The sequence below is a fragment of the Ciona robusta genome, chromosome 13, assembly GCF_009617815.1.
Source record: "Ciona robusta chromosome 13, ASM961781v2".
Classification (NCBI taxonomy): domain Eukaryota; kingdom Metazoa; phylum Chordata; class Ascidiacea; order Phlebobranchia; family Cionidae; genus Ciona; species Ciona robusta.
In genome coordinates this window covers 3,453,893-3,474,266 of record NC_143247.1, presented here as the reverse complement: position 1 = coordinate 3,474,266, position 20,374 = coordinate 3,453,893, and the positions used below count along the sequence as shown (strand labels likewise).

Below are 20,374 nucleotides of genomic sequence, written 5' to 3'. Positions count from 1 at the left end.
ATTCATTATAGCTTACTGTTGTAGCAAAATGATTTAAGTTAAATATTTTAAAACATTTTATTATAAATTACTGAAACGAAGTATACAGTGTATATAAGTGAAGAAATAAATATAAAACGAAAATGGCACAAGGCAAAGAATGTAAAACTTAGTATAAATAAGGAAAATCAAAGCATGCTAAATAATAAAGTAAAGCTTGTGAGAAGCATGCAGTGCAGAAGAAAAATTTGGGTATTGAACAAAATTTCAAACAAAGTTATAACAACTGTGAATCAAAGGTTATTAAAAAAAGTGGTGGATAATAAAAATTAAAATACACCAAATGAAAACACCAATTAGTGAAGGAACAAAAGAGACAACGAAAAGCCGCATATAGAAGTGTCAGTAAAACATATTTGGGAACACAATAACAAAACATCTGGCATCACTGAAGAAAACCATGCAAGGTAGCAATGCACACATTATAACCCAAACAAAAACCACCAACAAAGTGTTAGTAAAACGTATTTAGCAGTGCTGCAAACAAAACTGACATGGCAACACTGCAACAAAACACACCTGGCAACACTGTAACAAAACACACCCGGCAACACTGCAACAAAACACACCTGGTAACACTGAACAAAACACACCTGGCAAAACTGCAACAAAACACATCCGGCAATACTGCAACAAAACACACCCGGCAACACTGCAACAAAACACACCTGGTAACACTGAACAAAACACACCTGGCAAAACTGCAACAAAACACACCTGGCAACACTGCAACAAAACACACCTGGTAACACTGAACAAAACACACCTGGCAAAACTGCAACAAAACACACCCGGCAACACTGTAACAAAACACACCCGGCAACACTGCAACAAAACACACCTGGTAACACTGAACAAAACACAACTGGCAAAACTGCAACAAAACACACCTGGCAAAACTGCAACAAAACACATCCGGCAATACTGCAACAAAATACACCCGGCAACACTGTATACAAAACACACCTGGCAACACTGCAACAAAACACACCTGGCAACACTGCAACAAAATACACCCGGCAACACTGTATACACCACTCCCATGCCGATATAGAAACAAACAAATAAATGGCGTCAAAATATTCCTGAGTTTTTACACAAACGCTATCCGATTAAGGTATAATAGGTACAGTATCACAAAAGAGAATTTGTTTTTTCGTAACATTCCTTCAAGACATAAGAAACAGACTTCAGCTTCTGGTGACCAATAAAGAGCTTGGATTGCTCCTCCTGGACCCCGGACACAAGATGCAAGGATGCAGGGTGAACTCTTGGGAGATTGTTGTAAAAAAAGAAAGGTTAATACTTGAGAGTGAGCATGAGGTGTATGAATATAACATGTGTGTCTGATGTATAAGAAGACACACACGTTATAACTCGACAGTGAGCATGAGGTCTATGAATACACCATGTGTGTCTGGTGTATAAGAAGACACACACGTTATAACTCGACAGTGAGCATGAGGTCTATGAATACACCATGTGTGTCTGGTGTATAAGAAGACACCCATGTTATAACTCGACAGTGAGTATGAGGTGTATGAATACACCATTTGTGTCTGGTGTATAAGAAGACACACATGTTATAACTTGACAGTGAGCATGAGGTGTATGAATACACCATGTGTGTCTGATGTATAAGAAGACACACATGTTATAACTTGACAGTGAGCATGAGGTGTATGAATACACCATGTGTGTCTGATGTATAAGAAGACACCAATGTTATAACTTGACAGTGAGCATGAGGTGTATGAATATGCTATGTGTGTCTGGTGTATAAGAAGACACACATGTTATAACTTGACAGTGAGCATGAGGTGTATGATTACACCATGTGTGTCTGATGTATAAGAAGACACCCAATGTTATAACTTGACAGTAAGCATGAGGTGTACGAATACGTGTTTTTTTGTAAATTTTTATTGCCAACTTACTTTTCAATATCAGTTGTGACAGCCAATGCTTGTGAAGTTGTCCGTAAAACTTCTTATACATCAGACACACATGTTATAACTTGACAGTAAGCATGAGGTGTACGAATACATGTTTTTTTGTAAATTTTTATTGCCAACTTACTTTTCAATATCAGTTGTGACAGCCAATGCTTGTGAAGTCGTCCATAATGTTTGTAAAACATCAAGGCAATCATGGGAGGTAAGAGGGTTGCCTTCTGTACTACATAGTGTGAGGAACCTGTGGATTATTTAACATTTATTATGGACACACGGCAATTGCCTTACTCAGTGCTTGTTTTCTAAATTGTTACCAATACAGTAAAAGAAAATTACAAAATTCGAAAATGTAATAACCAACAAAGTTACATATGTGGTAACTCGTAGGCACGAGGTGTATGTAACAGAACACCCGTGTTATAAAGACTGTTGTTTCCCAACCAGCGAGGATAAATAAGTTACATATGTGGTAACTCGTAAGCTGGCATGAGGTGTATGAAACAGAACACTTGTGTTATAACAACTGTGGTTGCTCCGCCATGCGAGGATAAACAAGTTACATACGGAGTAATTTGTAAGCAGGCATAAGGTGTATAAAATAGAACACCTGTGTTATAACGACTGTCATTGTTAAGCCACGCGAGAATAAATAAGTTACATATGTAGTAACTCGTAAGCAAGCATAAGGTGTATGAAATAGAACACTTGTGTTATAACGATTGTCGTTGAGGATAAATAAGTTACATTCATTCACTCAGCAACCTTACCTTTCAATGGAAGCCCCAAGGTTGTCAACTAAAGTAACAAACATTGGCAGAACATGTATTGCTACTTCAGGACCCGGGGGTTGCAGGTTCAAACCCCCGCTGAGCTGTTGTTGTAGTTCAGGAGGTCCCATGTTAACAACGGAAGGTGAAGTGAAGTTTAAACTGATAAAGATTGCAACACAGTGGTCTATCACTGACCCCCACACCTGTAGTAAATATTCAATATAATTTGTCAAATCTGTTATAAATATGAATGTAATTTCTCATTTCTCATATGTTCATAAATCTTTGGAATAAAGGGCCAATTCTGGCCTAAAGTTTGAGTAATAGTCCAACTCTAGCCCTAAGTTGGGACAATGAGCTAATTCTGGCCTAAAGTTGGGGTAATGGGCCAATTCTGGCCTAAAGTTGGGGTAATGGGCCAATTCTAGCCTAAAGTTGGAGTAATTGGCCAATTATGGCCTAAAGTTGGGATAATGGGCCATTTCTGGCCTAAAGTTAGAGCAATGGGCCAATTCTGGCCTGAAGTTGGGACAATGGGCTATTTTTGGCCATAAAGTTGGGATAATGGGCCAAGTAATGGGCTATTTTTGGCCTAAAGTTGGGATAATGGGCCAATTTTGGCCTAAAGTTGGGGTAATTGGCCAAGTAATGAGCCAATTCTAGCCTAAAGTTGGGATAATGAGCCAATTCTAGCCTTAAGTCAAAAAAATCGGCTATTTTTGGCCTATAGTTGGGATAATAGGCCAATTCTAGCCTAAAGTTGAAATAATGGGCTATTTTTGGCTTAAAGTTGGGAATAATGGGCCAGGTAATAGGTTAAAAATAGCCCATTTTCCAACTTTAGGCTAGAATTGGCCCATTATCCCAATTCAGGCCAGAAGTGGCTAATTAAAGGCCCATTATCCTAACTTTGGGCCAGATTGGCCCATTACTTGGCCCATTAACCCAACTTTAGGCCAGATAGGTCTATTACTTGGCCCATTACCCCAACTTTAGCCCAGAGTTGGCCCAGTACCCCAACTTAAGGCCATAATTGGCCCATTATCCCAACTTTGGGCGAAATTGGCCCATTAATGGGCCATTTTTCGCTTAAAGTTTCTAAATTGGGATAATGGGCTATTTTGGGCCTAAAGTTGGAGTAATGGGCCCACTTTAGCCCGAATTTCAGGTCCATGGCTTACTATGCTATGGGACCTTGATCATACCTTGTCCAGTGCGTCCCAGAATAATGTTGTTTCTTGTTGCGCATCACTGCTGACAAAGTCAATTGAATCGACATCACTCATGGCGGCAACAATGTCGTTATCATCTATAAAATAATATTGGAGGTTTATTGCGATATCAATCGAGTATCAATCAACACACTATAGAAGATCTTTTTCACACTTATAATACACCTGGCAGCAACAACATATACCAACAATTGCCAGAAGATCTCTTTCACACTTATATTACACCTGGCAGCAACAACATATACCAACAATTGCCAGAAAATCTTTTTCACACTTATAATACACCTGGTAGCAACACACATAATATACATAATACTAACCACTGCTCTCTGAAACATGGTGTTGTCTTCCTTCTTTCTCTGTATCTAGTTAACATTGTAATTATTATAGTAGCTTAGTAAAAAACTATGAGTAATAACACTTACCATCACTCTCTAATGTATGGTGTTTCCTTTCTTCTTTTTCTCCCCTATTTTTCGGGTGGTTTGATAATATCTTTAAGTAGCTCTGGAAATGAATCGCAGAAATGGCTAACTGGAGGATTTTTTAAGTATTTTTGACAGCTAGTTTTACAAAGTGTCAACAAAACAATAACCTTGAATTGGTTGCACCACTTTTCACAGGTGTTTATATAAGTTAAGCTGTATTTGACCAACAATTTTTTATATTTTATAATTTATCTACAATCTACTATACCTCACCTTTAGCTTAATAAGCGCGGCATGAACTGAATGTTCGTATTTCCTTTTTTGACAAACCCCAGCTATAAATGAAATACAACTCTCCAACCATTCAAGTTCAAACTTATAGTTGGCTGTGAACGAAGTTTTAGTTATTATCTGTTTCAAACATCTGTAGAAGTTACCACAATGTAACTTATATATTCTTGTATGGCAGGGCAACGACAGTCGTTATCACACGGGTGTTCTGTTTCATACACCTCGTGCCCGCTTACGAGTTATCACATAGGTAATTTATTTATCCTCGCATAGCGGAGCAACGACAGTCATTACAGCACAGGTGTAAATCTTCAAAATGTTTACATCCATACCGCCTATAAGGGGCCTTGAACCCAATACCCTATATAATTACAAATGAAATAATACTTGTATTACCTTTTCCTCTTTTACTTGGGGAGTTGTAACCATTATTGGCAATTATTTTATATGACCAGTTCAGCTTGTCAACTAATATGCTCATCAATCTGTCCAACCCAACCATGCTAAACACAGCTATCCAGTGTTTCTTTATGCAGTACAAAAGATCTAGAAAATATATTTTAATCTGGGGGAAAAAAGATTTTAATCTGGGGGAAAAAAGAGTTTAATCTGGGGGAAAAAAGAGTTTAATCTGGGGGAAAATTAATCAAGACACTTAAACATGCTTTAGACCAGACGGTGAACTATGATGATTTCTTGCCTAATGGCAGACGGAATGTTGGACGTTTATAGTTTTTAAAACCCTGTTTTTTTAACTAACTATTGAATAACTGAGGATGAAATGATGTACCTTTGGATTTTTAATGTAATAAAAAGAATCCAAATAATATTAACAAATAATATGGATAAGAAACCCCAACCTGCTAAACTCCATGGTGGCCTCTTTACCACAACTTCCTCCCAAATACTCCCATATGCTTCCCTCATCTCTGTCTCCAGGATCACACAGAGAGCAAGATGCATCTGCTCCAGTGATGACTGGAGGACCATGGACTTTGGGATGTCTTCCTCCACTATAGAGGATGTGGAGGACCCTCTGGGAGCTGTAAGAAGATATTAATTAGATTTTGCTTTTAATTAAATTTTGTTCTTTTTTTGTAAATGTGTAAGCTCCTACAGTATAATATGTAATTGGTGCTAAGGTTTAGGCCTCAGTTGGTCATAAATATAGAGTTGTTACAGTCTATAGGTGATCACTGGGTTGGAGAAATGTACATTAACTGTATTGCCTAAGAACACATACACCTAGTGCTCCCTTGTTAGTAGGTATAGCGTCCCGTTGTTAGTAGTATTGAAAAGTTTTTACATAAACTCCTTACTTGGTATTACAGTAGTTATAGAAAGCTTTTACATAAAGCCATTACTTGATATTACAGTATATGTTTCTTTATATGCTTCTTTTGCAGAGGCTGACGATGCCCTTTAGGCAAAATATATTTCTCAATTACCATTAGTGATTGGACTTGATTTTTGTCGGTTACGTTTTTGTAACACCAGATCATTGATATTACAGTGGTTATAGAAAGCTTTTACATAAATCCTTACTTGGTATTACAGGTCTTGTTGAACCTTCATCATCAAGTACTGGATTAGGAAGTGCAGTATATTCAGTTACACCTTTCATTAGTGCTTGTAAGTTGGAATAACTCCTGTAAGGTGGTTCACTTGAATTACTAACGTTTTATCTTGGATGTTTAATATGAAATGTAAGTTACTTTATCCTCACGCGGCCAGAAAATGACAGACTTTAAACAGGTGTTTTGTTTCATACACCTCATGCCAGCTTGAGAGTTACCAAGTATGTTACTTTGTGGTTGATTATTTTTTTTTATATATGGCTGATAGTTTGGACAACCCATTAGTGACCACTGGGTTGGAGCAATTGCTGTTAACTGTCTTGCCCAAGGACACATACGCCTACAATGGTAGCAACGGCGAGCCTTGAACCCATTACCCCTGGGTTATAGACACGTGCCCTAACCACTTTGCCACGGCGCTGTTGTGAAATAACACTCAAATAAAATTCTTGCCAGAAGAGCCAAAATACAAGTATAATATGCCTGGCAACAGGATATATAATAGTTACAAAATAAAGTTGTGCCTAAGAAACAGTTAAGTTTATGATGATGATAAGTTAATGTTAATCATCTTACATGAAGCTATTAATCATGGCTTTGTTTGCCAGGTTTGAATCATTTGTAAACAACAACGTTTTATGTTTTCCTGGCAATCTTGAAAAGAAGAAACAACATTGTAGGAGTCTGTCATCGTTTATTTCAATGTTTAATCCATCTGGTGATAAAAACAGTTTAATTGTAACTTATTTTGTAACTTATTTTGGCATGGCGTTCAATAGTTGAAAGTCTTATCCAAGGACACATGCGCCCACAACGAATAATTTGTTTGCTAAACGGAAATTTGCATCTGGTAATTAAAACAGTTTTATTTTAACTTATTTATCGCAAGAAGCTCATATATATATGTATGTATGTATGTAGGAATGTGGTGAAGTAATACCTACCACAAAAACTACAAACCAAACACTCACCCACAACAGCAGCTGCTTCTAAAATAGTTTGGCCCCGAATTCCAGGTTTCTTGCAAGAAAAATGTCTGAAATTTGATTGTGGTTTTAAACATATTGGTAAAAATATAAGTCTATTTTACCTATTAAGAAATGCGATTGATCGTCTTGCTTTTGCTGCTGTCTGTTTGTTTGTCTTCAAATGGTCAAGCTCCTGCATGTAAACAATAGTATATTAAACCATTACTTATACAAAACTATTTCTAATCAGTTAAATCAAATTAAACAACATTGAGAAACAAGCAATAGAAAATTTGTTCTTTTTGATAACCTTATTAAACTCTATAAGTGCAACTGTTGTCTTAGATATAGAATATAGAAATGTCTGCTGCAATTAACATTTAATACCTGAAGCATGACCCATGGGAGAACAATTAATAATATTTTGATTTTGACATATACCCGAACAATCTTAACCATGAGAGAGAACACTCGTGTTATAACCACTGTTGTTTCCCACCATGGAAGGATTGAATTGAATGTACTTACTTTATCCTCACGTGGTTCGAAAACAACAGTCGTTATAACACGGGTGTTCTGTTTCATACACCCCGTGCCAGCTTACAAGTAACCACATATGTAACTTTTTAAGAAACAAGTTACATTCCTTTATTTAATACCTGAAGAACAACCCAAGGCACAACAACAACAGCTCGTCGAAACATCGTCCTTGGAGGTGGGCACCAATTAATAATGAAGTCAATATCTTTCAAACAACTTGAATACAACAATATGTTTGTATCAACTACAATGAATAAGATGGCATTTGCATTGGGAGGTGTGTTTGTAATGGCAGGTTTGGATTCTTTCTCTTCTATTGCTTTTGGTATATCTGAACATAAATCACGTAAATGCTAAATAGTAAATATATAAATGAATAAAAGTAACTTACTTTATCCTTGTGTGTTAGGCCAATGATAGTAGTAAACACGGGTGTTCTGTTTCATACACCTTGTGCCAGCTTACAAGTTACCAAGTATGTTACTTTGTAGGTGATTATTTTTTTTAGGGTATTTTTTCAGTTTAACCTATATTACCCACCTTTACAGTTGTATATTGTATCCGATGTGTCCATCACTTCAACTTCAGCAGGATCATTATCCTTAACAACTTGAGCTTTAGGTGTCTTGAAAATAAAATGAAGTGCAACCAATTAAACCAAATACTGTTGGGTTGGAGCAATTGCCGCTAAATGTCTTGCCCAAGGACACATACACCCACAAAGGTAGTAGCATTGAGCCTTAAACCCATTACCTCTGGGTTAGAGGCAGGCACGCTTATCTGTGCTACGGGTCGGATAAAATGAAGTGCAACTAATTAACCCAAACACTGCATGCTATTGGCCCAATTGCTATAATATGCAGACCATGTTCAATAAAACTACATTCAGCATTCTCTAGCTTAGAGGTCATGGGTTCAAGGCTCATCGCTTATATGTGTATGGTTTCAGGACAATTTACTTAATAAGAATTGCTCCAACCCAATTGTCCCATAAGGGCTGACTAAATTGTCAGCCATACATTAAAATAAAAGCAAACGATAACTCACTTTATGATGAGTGATAATTGGTCTTACAACTTTTGGAGAGATAACTGGGCGAGTAATTTCATCAACATTGTCTTCATTTCCATCATCACATAAGGGATTTATAAAGATATTTGATCTTCTTCTATTAGAAGTTACTTTTCGCGATGGGGTTACTTTTGGTGTAGTTTTGGTTGGGGTAACGCTACTTGGTGTGCGGGGTGATGAGCCAACTTTAGGGGTAACTTTGGGTGTAATATTGTGGGTGAACTTGGGGGTAACATTGTGGGTGAACTTGGGGGTAACATTGGGGTTAAATTTAGGGGTGACTTTGGTTGGGATTTTTAAGTCACTTGGTAAATATGAAATCTTGTTTTGCAGTGATTGTGATTTTTGTGTGTTATGCGATAATGGTGATTGTTTTGGTGATTGTTTGGAAACAATGGCTAATTGTTCCACATCAATCAATGGCGGCATGTCCAGTGTTTGGTATTCTTCTTGTTTTCTTCTTGCATTTTCTTCCTGTTGTTTGTTTGTAGTTCCAGGGGATTCAAATAAAGAGTCAATTGAAATATCACTAGTTGAACTGTTTGTTATCTTGTTGTTGTTATTTGCAGTGTCTTCTTGTTTTAATATTTTATTTTTCTTTCGTCTTTTTTTAGTTTTTACTTTTTGGTGATTATCACTTTTGTTATTTGCAATAGTTGTTTTAGATGTATTTATTTCCAGCATATCTCCAGATTTTCTCTTCTTTCCAACATTTTTATATGAAGAAGTAGATCGGGCTTTGCTTTTATCTATAATATAAGATATATGTACATATAGTAGGGTAGTGGAAGATAGGACACCTTTAGCTCGAAATATCCAAATATCATGTTTTAAACAATTAACAACACCCTCTATGGGAGTCATGATGATCTGATTTCATAATTTTCAAATATTCTTTGTTTACGACCAAATAAGATGAGAAAATAGAATGAAAAGGTGTCCCATCTTCACCACCCTACTATATATATATGTATATATATATATCAATCAAGAAAATAAAGAAAAAATAAATAAATAAAACAAATTCAAACAATGTAAAATAGCTTAAAGGTACCTGTAGGTCGAGTTGGCCTCGTCCATGTACTTGTACCTGCAGAGACATTAAAGTAGAAGATATGTCCTTTATATTTTAACGATTCTTTGGCTACCCAGCCTTGTGGGAGTTGATTCTGTACTTTGGATAACTCCTTGGGGGATATTTTAACAGTTGAAGCCATTTCCTGAATAATTGAATGAGAAATGTGCAGTAAATAACCAATTTGGTTAGATAAAGGTAACATAAAGGTAATTGTAAAAGATCGCAAAAAGCACGATGGAAAAACGTTTTATAACTTCAAAAACTTTAAACGTTACGAATTTTCAGTTAACCTAGATTACTCTGTTCGTCTCTACAGTAGTCCTAATATCTCTAGCGCGATACAAACCTAGTATTTATCAGTTTAAAAAACAGAACACAAATCTAAATTTTAACTCTGCTATTCCACAGCGGGGGTTCCCCATATTTAAATACCTTATTCTCATAGAAATGGTAAATTCAAAAACTAAATCGTCCCCGTCTAGTTTATAATGTAAATCGGCGCATAAATAGAAGACGTATGTGAATAATTTAATCTAAAAATTCACGACACAAAGTAAATAAATAAAAAACATACATTGTTTGATCTTATTAATGTATTTAAACGCGTTACTATGTTGTTTATTTCACAATACTAAACACTGTTAGACGCGTTCTGTTTTTGGTGAACAACACTCGTTGTTTGTTAATGTAAAAGGAGATGAAATAAGTCATTACTTCAGGTGTATTACGTAAAATTTATCACTGCTTTATTGTTTTAACAGTTAATATTGTGTTAGACAAAAACATTTGATTTAGATGTTTTAAAAACGGTCGGAAAAGTGTAAAAAATTAAGACAATGTTGGATGCATTTTGAAGTTTATTTATAAAGTATTTTCTACTTCAGCAAAAAGACATTATACGAAATATTTATTAACAATTTTAACCATTGCGTGTAAATCGCGCCGCAGTATGCCTTGTGCGTGCTGTTCTGCACAATTCTCCATTTTAAAGTGGAAGTCAAGATGCTCAAACTGTTTTCAACTATTCTGCTCCGACTGTAGCATCGGCAGAGAATGCAGGCCGTGTTGCTATGTCAACAGGTGTAAATCCTCAAAGACAAGCTTGATGCAAATCAAAGTGAAAGACCTACAGGGGTATCTCAAGAACTTTAAAATTGAGCACAGAACATGCAAAGAGAAGCACGAGTTGGTTAAACTGATACAGAATCAATTTGGCATCACATCAAGTGAGAATATCCAACCACCAAGTTCATATACTACCCATGACAATAGGGCCAATGAAGATCAAAGAAGAGATGATAATTCTGACCAGAATCAAAGTGAAAACTCAAGCACCGACGACCCAGCTGTGCATCTGCCAACTCCCCCTACATACCAAAGGACACAGGAGTCTTTTCCTACAGCAGAACAATTCAATGTGTCAAGTTCAGGCAATGATAGTTCAATAGCCACACCGATAGTGATTGAGGACACTGAAGAATCAACGTCAACACATAATAACGCAGATACAGTAGAAAATAATGAAGTAACTGAAGAAACAAGCACCTCTTATGCATTCTCATCACCAGCAGTTGAAAGAACAGCAAAAAAGACTAAAATCGGGCTTTCTGAGATTAAATCTGTTCAAGAAATTGAGTCTTACTCAATTAAACAGCTTAAAACCTTGCTTCAAGAAAACTTAGTTAATTATAAAGGGGTCTTGGAGCGCACAGAGTTGGTGAACAGGGTAAAAAACTTGTATGAAGACCATGTGTCTAATGAGAGCAATATCAGTGATGATATTACTGAGGAAAACAGCTCATCATATTTTACCAATAAAGATGAATTATTCTGTAAAATATGCTGGGAAAGACCTAGAGACTGTGTACTCCTGGAGTGTGCACATATGAGCACTTGTATTACTTGTGGGAAGCAATTAAGAGAATGTCCAATTTGTAGACAACATATAGTACGCGCAGTACGGGTGTTCAAATCTTAAATTCAAATACGACGAGTTTTTAATTAAGATTAATTTCGATTTTTTTTTTCGATTGAAAATTAAGCTTTCAAGTCTTGAACTGAGTTAAGAATTGAACTATCTATGCAGAATAAATGACACTAGCTATTAACTAGTTGCATTGTAGTAGATCACGCAATCTTGTTGTTGTTGCTTGTAGGGGTACTAATGGGGTTCTAAATCCCAGGTTCCATGACGTGCCTCACTGTATAACCTCACCCATACAGAATAGAATGTGCATATACAGTGTTGGGGTAATGGGTCAACTCTGGCTTAAATCCAGGTCACATACCGGGTCACAGTGTAGGACCTCACCCATATAGAATAGAATGTAATACCAAACGCCACCTAGGTTCAATTTATGGAGTGTATTTTAAATAATTTTCTTCACTACTAAATGCAAAAGTTACAAACATGTTAAAATATATTATATTTTAAAAGTAATTCTACTAAAAATACCTTTTACTTTTTCCTGCAGCTGCAATTATTCAATTTCCGTTTCATTTAAAACTGATTTTTCGCTGATAGATTTTAGATATGTAAAACATATTCTATCTATGCTATTATGGCTTTTAATTTTAGCAAAAATATATAAACATATGCTCACCCATTTTTATTGAACAGCTGAAGTTCCAATTCTCTAGTAACAGCTTTTAAATGGAGAAAAAGACTTTATTTAAATTGGTGCTTTTAACGGTGTCAACATTTTCTAAACCTTGCATTTCTATTTAATTGCTGACAATTTTTCGCAGTTTTATCGCAAATGCCAAACCTTGGATGATTTGTGTTTCAACTTTTCAATGTAATAAAATAACTTTTACCCTTCGAAATTCGCAGTGGCAATTGGCAAAAGCCACAAATTAGACATGAGAACTTTGTCATATATTAATGCCTTTGTAGTCTACACATACTACATACATAGATTATTTAACCTACTGTATCTTACATAGAATGATATAGTACCAAAGTAAATTATTTCAGCAATGCATTAAAGTGAGTTTTATCTAAATTCGCTGTTACTATTATGGGCGTATGTGTCCATGGGCAAGACACTTAACTGCAATTTCTCCAACCCAGTGGTCACTAACTGGTTGTCCAAGTTATCAGCCATATATAAAGCAAATCCTAAAAAAACAAACACCCACAAAGTAACATACATGGTAACTCGTGTATAAACACCCGTGTTATAACGACTGTCGTTTTCCGGCCACGCGAGGATAAAGTAAGTTTCATTCATTTAAATTACTCCAATGACAATGTTGAACACATGCGGCAGGTGTACATTGTGTATAAAAGGAAATGTTCTTTACCCGCTGTGTGGAAATCCTTTAGATTTAATGACAGTTGAACTAATTCAACGTATGGTAGGGTGGGGCGAGATGGGACACTTTTTATTCTATTCTCTTGTCCCATTTGGTAGTAAGCACAGAAGATTCAAAGAATTATTAAACCGTAGTTAGACTGGCTTGGAAGTACGACAATATATTCTAGCCGTCATGTGTGACAAAAACGTTAACAGCCTTTACCATCTGTGTTTCTTCGCTCGGGTCCCTTTCATTAGTGCATGTCCGCTATGTCCGCTATGTCCGCTATGTCCGCTATGTCCACTATGTCCACTATGTCCACTATGTCTACTATGTCTACTATGTCCGCTATGTCCGCTATGTCCACTATATCTACTATGTTCGCTATGTCCGCTATGTCCGCTATGTTCACTATGTTCGGTATGTCCACTATGGTAAAGCGGACACGCACTAATTGAACCAACCGTCTTCGCTCGTCTGTCTGCGAATCATTATGTTGAATGTAAAACACAATGAAACCTCCAGTTGCGAACATAGCAGAGCGAACTAAGCACTCCTTTCACCAGCGAGACTAACAACGAATGACGAAGCTACGACCTTCACGCTGCTCTCATCTTTCCTCCAAACTTCTCTCACTCCTCCCCGGGGAAAAACGAAGTTGGAGCGGAAAGAAAGAAACAAACTTTGTTTTCCTTGATTTGTATAGTAGGGGGGGGGGAAGATGGGACACCTTTAATACATAATATCCAAATAGCCCGATCGTGTTTTAAACAATTAACAACGGTCTGTGAAGTCGTGAGGATACGGTTTTATAATTCATTGAATGTTCTTTGCTTACTACCAAATAGAAAGAGAAAACTAAACGAAAAGGTGTCTCATCTTCCCCCACCCTACTATATAAAAGTTATACACATATCCCATCGAAAAAGGTTGTCTGGTGCTTTTAACAAGACGACGTTTAATTGAAGTTTACATTTTTGTTTGAAGGAAAATCGACAGACCAACATGATAAACCCAGAGCTTCTCCTGCTACATGGGTCTGTTCGACGTGACATTACGTGGCAGAATAATTATGATGACGTTGGGCTCACAGCGGGCCTTGAACCTGCCACACCTTGTTTTTCACAAACCTTGTGGACCAACCCTTCTTCTCACTGAGCAGCTTCGCATGTGACGTTAAGTAGCTCAGTTGGAAGTTATATATCCCACTTATTCGGCGGGCATTTTAATATACCCGGTATTAATCTCGTTTAAATTGCAATATTTGTTTATTTTGAAGCGTATTCGTACTTCGCTCGATGAAATTCAACATCAATTGCGTCATCATCAAATAATATCATCGCAAAATACAAATAGTATCTCTAAAAAATAAGTCATATTTAAACGTGGAATTAGTTTGAGGTAATGCAATTATAATCGTTAAAAATAGAAATGATTGTTAAAGTAGGGTGGGGGGAGATGGGACACTTTATCATTCAATTTTATTGTCAGATTTGGTGGTAAACAAAGAAAATAAAAAGAGTTATAAAACTGTATCCTCGCTCCCATAGACCGTGGTTAAATGTTTAAAACACGATCCGGATGTTTGGATATTTTGTGCTAAAAGCGTCCCATCTTCCCCAACCTGCTATTTAGAGAACAGAAAAGAATCACAGAACACCCGAGTAAAACGTGTACATGGATTAAAAAGGTTAGGTTAGCAATAGGATTTCAAAAAGTTAAAAATACAAAGTTTTAACGACTGCAAGCATTGCTGTAATTTGAAGGAAAATTGGTAACGGAATCGGGTTCGCCCCTGATTTATAGGGGCGTGAAACTTCTCGCCCGTTGATTGGCTGAGGCAAACGGAAGTTACCCCCGACCTTGGCTGTGCTGTTTATGCCGTCATAAAGACTTGTTTGTAAAACTCGTGCCTAAAAATTTAAACAAAATGCTAATACAATATTAAAGATAGGGTAGACACAGGCTTGGCCTAATTTTCATAAATAAACACCATAATTTGTGACTCTAAACTTACTTACGTATCAAGACAGGAGATGGCAGTACCGAGGCACTTATGCCATATTCCAATGCTTACCATTGCCCGCCATGCGACCATAAAGGAGTTATAAAACTCGTAAGTAGAAAACAGAACACCCGTGTAATAACGACTGACGTTGCCTCACCATACAAGGGTGAATAAGTTACATACGCGGTAACTCTTAAGCTGGCACGAGGTGTTAAACCCGTATGATAACGACTGTTGTTTCCCGGCCATGCGAGGAATTTATTCATTCATTCATTCCTGCAACACCAAACCACCCACCTGGTCACGTGACATGTAGATGGGCTCTTTAAATACAGTCCAAACAACGGAGTCGAAGCATGGCGGAGTGGTGAGTGATCCCCTGTAAATGAAATGTTCATCAATCAACGTTTGGCACGTACATGTAAACAGCGAAGCTTTAACAGGCTCCGTGCAAACTACTGGCAGCTGGTTAGGTCATTGAGGTAAACAGAACACATTTTGCAGCGATGACGTCATAGGTTTGATGACGTAAATACTGACGTCATATAACTCACTGGGCGTTGAGGTAAATGCATTGTAATTGATTTTGCGGCTTTACGACTACGGATATGGCAATTTATGATATCATATAAATAAACGGGGTTGAGGGGTAATGGAAAACAGTATCACATCTCAGGTAACTATGGCAAGCTGTACAGATGGTACTCGCAGACACAGAATTGAATGAATGTAACTTACTTTATCCTCGCGTGACCGGAAAACGACAGTCGTTATCACACGGGTTTAACACCTCGTGCCAGCTTACGAGTTACCATGTATGTTACTTTGTGGGTGATTATTTTTTTTGTGGGTGAATTAAATAGAATACTTTGAATGTACTTTAACCGTTCATTATCGGTGCCCAGTGCCCTACGTATTGCAAACGCATGGGTTTATTACAAGGGGCCACATAAATATGCTAATGCGTTGAATATTTTTGGCCTCGCAATTTATAGTAAAGCTGTTTCTTTCTCACCTGTATCTGTAATATTCTGACAAGTCTGTTGGCAAGAATTTTGCGACGGAAAACTTTGATGTATACGTCATTTCCTGGTTTGGTATTTGGACTCGGTTGATCGGGTTTAGCAAAAGATTAAAATGTTCGTTTGTTTCGTCATTGATCTATAATTTTAAACAGAAAGGTTTTGAATATGACATTGTAATGGGATCGGTTGAACATAAACGTAGAACCAGCATTAAAATGCAATACGTTGTTTATTATGTTTCATATAGGCATGCAATGGGACCTGGGATTCGTGCCAGAATTAAGCCGTCGGTGCATCATAAACGGATTCACACAGTTACACTCGTGGTAACTCGTAAGCGAACACGGAGTGTATGAAACAGAACACCCGTGTTATAACGACTGTCGTTACTATGTGGGAATAAATAAGTGACATTCGTGGTAACTGGTACATGGACATTAGGTGTATGTAACACTCGTGTTATTATAAGTCATAACGACTGTCGTTGCCCCGCCATGCGAGGATTGAAACTGCTTGAAAAAAGTGTTAACTATACAGAACATGGCTGCTTAACACAAATGTGTGTTAAATAAATGTATGTAACTTATTTAACCTCGTGTGGCGGAACAACTAAAGTTATTATAACACAGGTGTTCTGTTTCATACACCGCGGGCCGTAATTATCGTCCTGCCCAACGCCCACAAAGGTAGCAGCGACGAGCCTTGAACTCATCACCTCTGGGTTAGATGCTGTAAAATACTTACATCAACAAAGACACCAAGTACTGCGAGGCCATCTGGCTTATTCACCGCTTCCCCAATGCTAGCATACTTAGTATTATAATGAACAACATGTAACTCTGCGAAGTATTGCTTGCCGTTAAGCCAATGCTCAGAACCTTCGCTCTTGTTGGCAGCAGCCCAGTGAAGATGGAACTGAACAGCCTGTAACGTAAAGCGAGTACATGAGATATTTCTGCAAGACGTGTTATAAGTTGAATAGAAATTTCGGCATTTATATTTTGTGTGAAATTAATATAGTAGAGTGGGGGAAGATAGAATTAAAATGTCCGGCGGGTGGCACAGTGGTTAAGATTGCTCGCAGGAGGATATTGGTACGCGGCTCGACGCTGCTACCATTGTGGGCGTATATGTTTCTTTGGACAAAACAGTTTATGGTATTTGCTTCAACCCAGTCACTATTGAGTTGTATGAACTTAAGTATTAATTTAGAAACATAAAAATAGCAAACCTTATAATCATTGGGGAGCACACTTCGATCAGATATTGTGTAAGATCCGTCCATGTTGACTTGCACTATATGGATAAGGTATGTTATTAGCTATGTCACATCTATTTCATTTTAAATGCACGTTTCGCTCATGCTTTGGTCAGTTTTGTCCATGTTTCGGCCAATGTATGGACAAAACATGGGCAGAAGTGTCAGGTGTATAAGAAGACACTCATGTTATAACTTGACAGTGAGCATGAGGTGTATGAATACACCATGTGTGTTTGGTGTATAAGAAGACACCCATGTTATAACTCGACAATGAGCATAAGGTGTGTGAATACACCATGTGTGTTTGGTGTATAAGAAGACACCCATGTTGTAACTCGACAATGAGCATGAGGTGTATGAATACACCATGTGTGTCTGGTGTATAAGAAGACACCCATGTTATAACTCAACAGTGAGCATGAAGTACATAAATAACTAAATGAATTGTAAAAATACAATAAATACACCATGTGTGTATAGTCACAATTGTATGGTGTGCAGACAGTGAGCATGAGGTCAACTTACATGCATGTCCATTATTAACCAACTCCATCGAGGCAGGAAGTGACGTAAACACGGACCGATCAAACGTTCCAAGGTTCTTATTGGCTACCGAATTTTCATGCTCGATGCTGATTGGTGATTGCGCTCTTGTGCCGCAAGCGGCGTAGGAATTCAGCCAATTGGAAGGCCCTGAAATGAAATTAAATATTTGAAGTATGTGACGTAATGATGGCGTCACGAATGACGTAATAATACGTTGGCAGTTAAAATAAAGTAGGATGGGAGGGAAGGGTCCTGAAATAAATTGATTTTACGAAATCTGAGTTGGTACGGTGAAAAACACGGGGCAATATGAGCATCAACATTCTGTATACAGAGAGCAAATTACGTATAATTGTATAGTAGGGTGGGGGAGAGATGGGACACCTATTTTTTTTCTAATGCCATTTGGTAAGTAAGCAAATAACATTCAAAGAATTATGAAACCGTATCCTCACGACTATCATGGACCGTTGTTAATTGTTTAAAACGCGATCAGTGTATTTGGATGTTATGTGTTAAAGGTGTCCCATCTTCCCCCACCCTATTATATAGTTATTTTTTATTATTATTGCTCCTACCAACGATTTGGCGTCGTTGGCATGTAGGTACATAAACATTATACTCTCACCTTTTGGTCCTTGGCTGTACACCCATGTCGCTCCAATGGCTTGGTCTGTAATAATATTAACGTTTATATGTATGTAACTTAACTTGGGCACGATTTAACTTGAATATATTCTCGAAGGCATGACAAATGTTTTATTTCATACACCTCGTGTCCACTTACGAGTTACCACATATGTAATCTATAGATAGCATGGCTGGGCAATGATTGTCATTATAACACGGGTGTTCTGTTTCATACACCTCGTGCCCGCTTACGAGTTACCACGTATGTAACTTATTTATCCTCTCATGGCTGGGCAATGATGGTCATTATAACACGGGTGTTCTGTTTCATACACCTCGTGCCCGCTTAGGAGCTACCGCATATGTAACTTTGTTGGTCATTATTTTACTTCCAATGAGTGACCACTGGGTTGCAGTAAAGTGTCTTGCCTATAAATGACACAAATGCTTCCAAAAGTAGCAGCCTCGAGCCTCGAACCTGGTATTCCTTTGACTAGTACACGGACGCGCTTAAACCACTACGCCGACACCGGACAAAAAAATGTGTAAAAGTAACAACTTACCGATAACAAGCAGAAGTGCAATAACCGTCACCTTCATCATTGTGAACTTTAGTAACCTTTAGTGACCTTTAGTAACCCTAACTTCTCTGTTAACAAACCAATTCAATAAGTTTAACACGATGTATGTGAACCTAGTATACGATTTATCTTTTAATAGCGATTTTGTTTTGCCTATATACTGACATATTTAAACGTCATATATCACTTCATAAGCTTGACCTAATGCTTTATATAGGCCATAGCAACTAATCATATATGTACTAAACAAATACATGTGTCACATATGACCTAGAACGTAGCCTATATATGACACATCCATGGCCTACTCAATGTATTGAGTAGGCCATGACACATCATATAATGCACGCAAACATTATACATCAAAACATCACCTTTAGCACATAATATCCAAATATTCTGATCGTGTTTTAAACAATGAACAACGGTCTATGGGAGTCGTGAGGATACGGTTCTATAATTCTTTGATTTGTCTTTGTATACTACCAAATGGGACGAGAAATAGAATGAAAAGGTGTCCCATCTTCCCCTACCCGACTATATTAGTGCACGGCTGTATTTCAAATCGAATCGTCGTTTGAAATGCTCGAGAAATATTTCAGTTTCACCAGAACTGCGTTCGGTAGATGCGAGACACTTTAAACCCAGAATGCCATTGAATATATACAGTAGGGTGGGGAAAGATGGGACACGTTTTCATTCTATTTTCTCGTCCCATTTGGTAGTAAACAAAGAACATTCGAAGAAATATAAAACCGTATCCTCGCGACTACAATATAGACCAGTGTTGACTGTTTAAAACACGATCAGGTTATTTAGACATTATGTGCAAAAGGTGTCCTATCTCCCCCTACCCTACTATATAAATATTAAGGGTAGGGTTATACTATGCATTCCCTTTATATCAGAACGGCGCTTCGTTGGTTGCGGGACACTTTAAACCAGGTGGTCATTAAATAAATAATTTGTTATTAACTTAACTTATATAGTTTCACAAACTCTGGTCTTACAAATTCAACCCTGGTTAAGCAACTTGTGTTACAATTACGTTCATGCTTACAATCTGTATTGTAA

At 37.3% G+C, this 20,374-nt stretch overlaps 3 protein-coding genes across 8 annotated transcripts; 1 reads left to right on the top strand and 2 right to left on the bottom strand.

Annotated features, from left to right (window-relative positions):
- Nucleotides 1-32: 32 nt before the first annotated feature.
- On the bottom strand, nucleotides 33-13,935 carry LOC149725870 (uncharacterized). Of its 6 annotated transcripts, XR_016386345.1 has the most exons (19): nucleotides 13,472-13,935; nucleotides 9,926-10,091; nucleotides 8,848-9,620; nucleotides 8,341-8,425; nucleotides 7,920-8,131; nucleotides 7,383-7,453; nucleotides 7,264-7,328; nucleotides 6,869-7,007; nucleotides 6,261-6,364; nucleotides 5,576-5,758; nucleotides 5,112-5,261; nucleotides 4,698-4,810; nucleotides 4,422-4,530; nucleotides 4,317-4,361; nucleotides 3,970-4,073; nucleotides 2,762-2,967; nucleotides 2,119-2,235; nucleotides 757-1,309; nucleotides 33-707 (listed from the first exon to the last, which is right to left on the bottom strand). XR_016386345.1 is itself a non-coding variant. In XM_089891104.1 (18 exons), exons 1-18 carry the CDS (start codon nucleotides 13,472-13,474, stop codon nucleotides 1,174-1,176), a joined length of 2,781 nt encoding a protein of 926 aa, XP_089747230.1. In that variant the 5' UTR covers nucleotides 13,475-13,935; the 3' UTR covers nucleotides 33-1,173. The 6 variants fall into 6 exon arrangements, 5 of the variants coding, with proteins under 5 accessions (XP_089747230.1, XP_089747231.1, XP_089747233.1 ...); XM_089891104.1 differs by having other exon boundaries at nucleotides 33-1,309; XM_089891105.1 differs by having other exon boundaries at nucleotides 33-1,309; nucleotides 4,317-4,355; nucleotides 13,472-13,932.
- LOC149725871 (E3 ubiquitin-protein ligase RNF34-like) lies at nucleotides 10,512-12,770 on the top strand. Its single transcript, XM_089891130.1, has one exon. The coding sequence runs from the start codon at nucleotides 10,899-10,901 to the stop codon at nucleotides 11,925-11,927; it is 1,029 nt and encodes a 342-aa protein (XP_089747256.1). The 5' UTR covers nucleotides 10,512-10,898; the 3' UTR covers nucleotides 11,928-12,770.
- Nucleotides 13,936-14,498: 563 nt separating the features above from the next.
- Nucleotides 14,499-19,475, bottom strand: LOC149725869 (carbonic anhydrase 2-like). Its single transcript, XM_089891132.1, has 8 exons — nucleotides 19,283-19,475; nucleotides 18,718-18,762; nucleotides 18,069-18,236; nucleotides 17,514-17,578; nucleotides 17,027-17,206; nucleotides 16,273-16,418; nucleotides 15,555-15,636; nucleotides 14,499-15,162 (listed from the first exon to the last, which is right to left on the bottom strand). Exons 1-8 carry the CDS (start codon nucleotides 19,320-19,322, stop codon nucleotides 14,968-14,970), a joined length of 921 nt encoding a protein of 306 aa, XP_089747258.1. The 5' UTR covers nucleotides 19,323-19,475; the 3' UTR covers nucleotides 14,499-14,967.
- Between the last annotated feature and the right edge of the window lie 899 nt (nucleotides 19,476-20,374).

Coding starts and splice junctions, on each gene's coding strand:
- LOC149725869 (XM_089891132.1), bottom strand. CDS start 19,322: ATGATGAAGGTGACGGTTATTGCACTTCTGCTTGTTATCG. Junction 17,579..18,068: donor GGTTAATAATGGACATGCAT/GTAAGTTGACCT, acceptor TTATCCATATAG/TGCAAGTCAACATGGACGGA. Junction 15,163..15,554: donor TCTACATGTCACGTGACCAG/GTGGGTGGTTTG, acceptor TTAAATTTTTAG/GCACGAGTTTTACAAACAAG.
- LOC149725871 (XM_089891130.1), top strand. CDS start 10,899: ATGCCTTGTGCGTGCTGTTCTGCACAATTCTCCATTTTAAAGTGGAAG.
- LOC149725870 (XM_089891104.1), bottom strand. Junction 7,008..7,263: donor AGAAGCAGCTGCTGTTGTGG/GTGAGTGTTTGG, acceptor TTTTATCACCAG/ATGGATTAAACATTGAAATA. Junction 4,531..4,697: donor CCGCGCTTATTAAGCTAAAG/GTGAGGTATAGT, acceptor AAAATCCTCCAG/TTAGCCATTTCTGCGATTCA.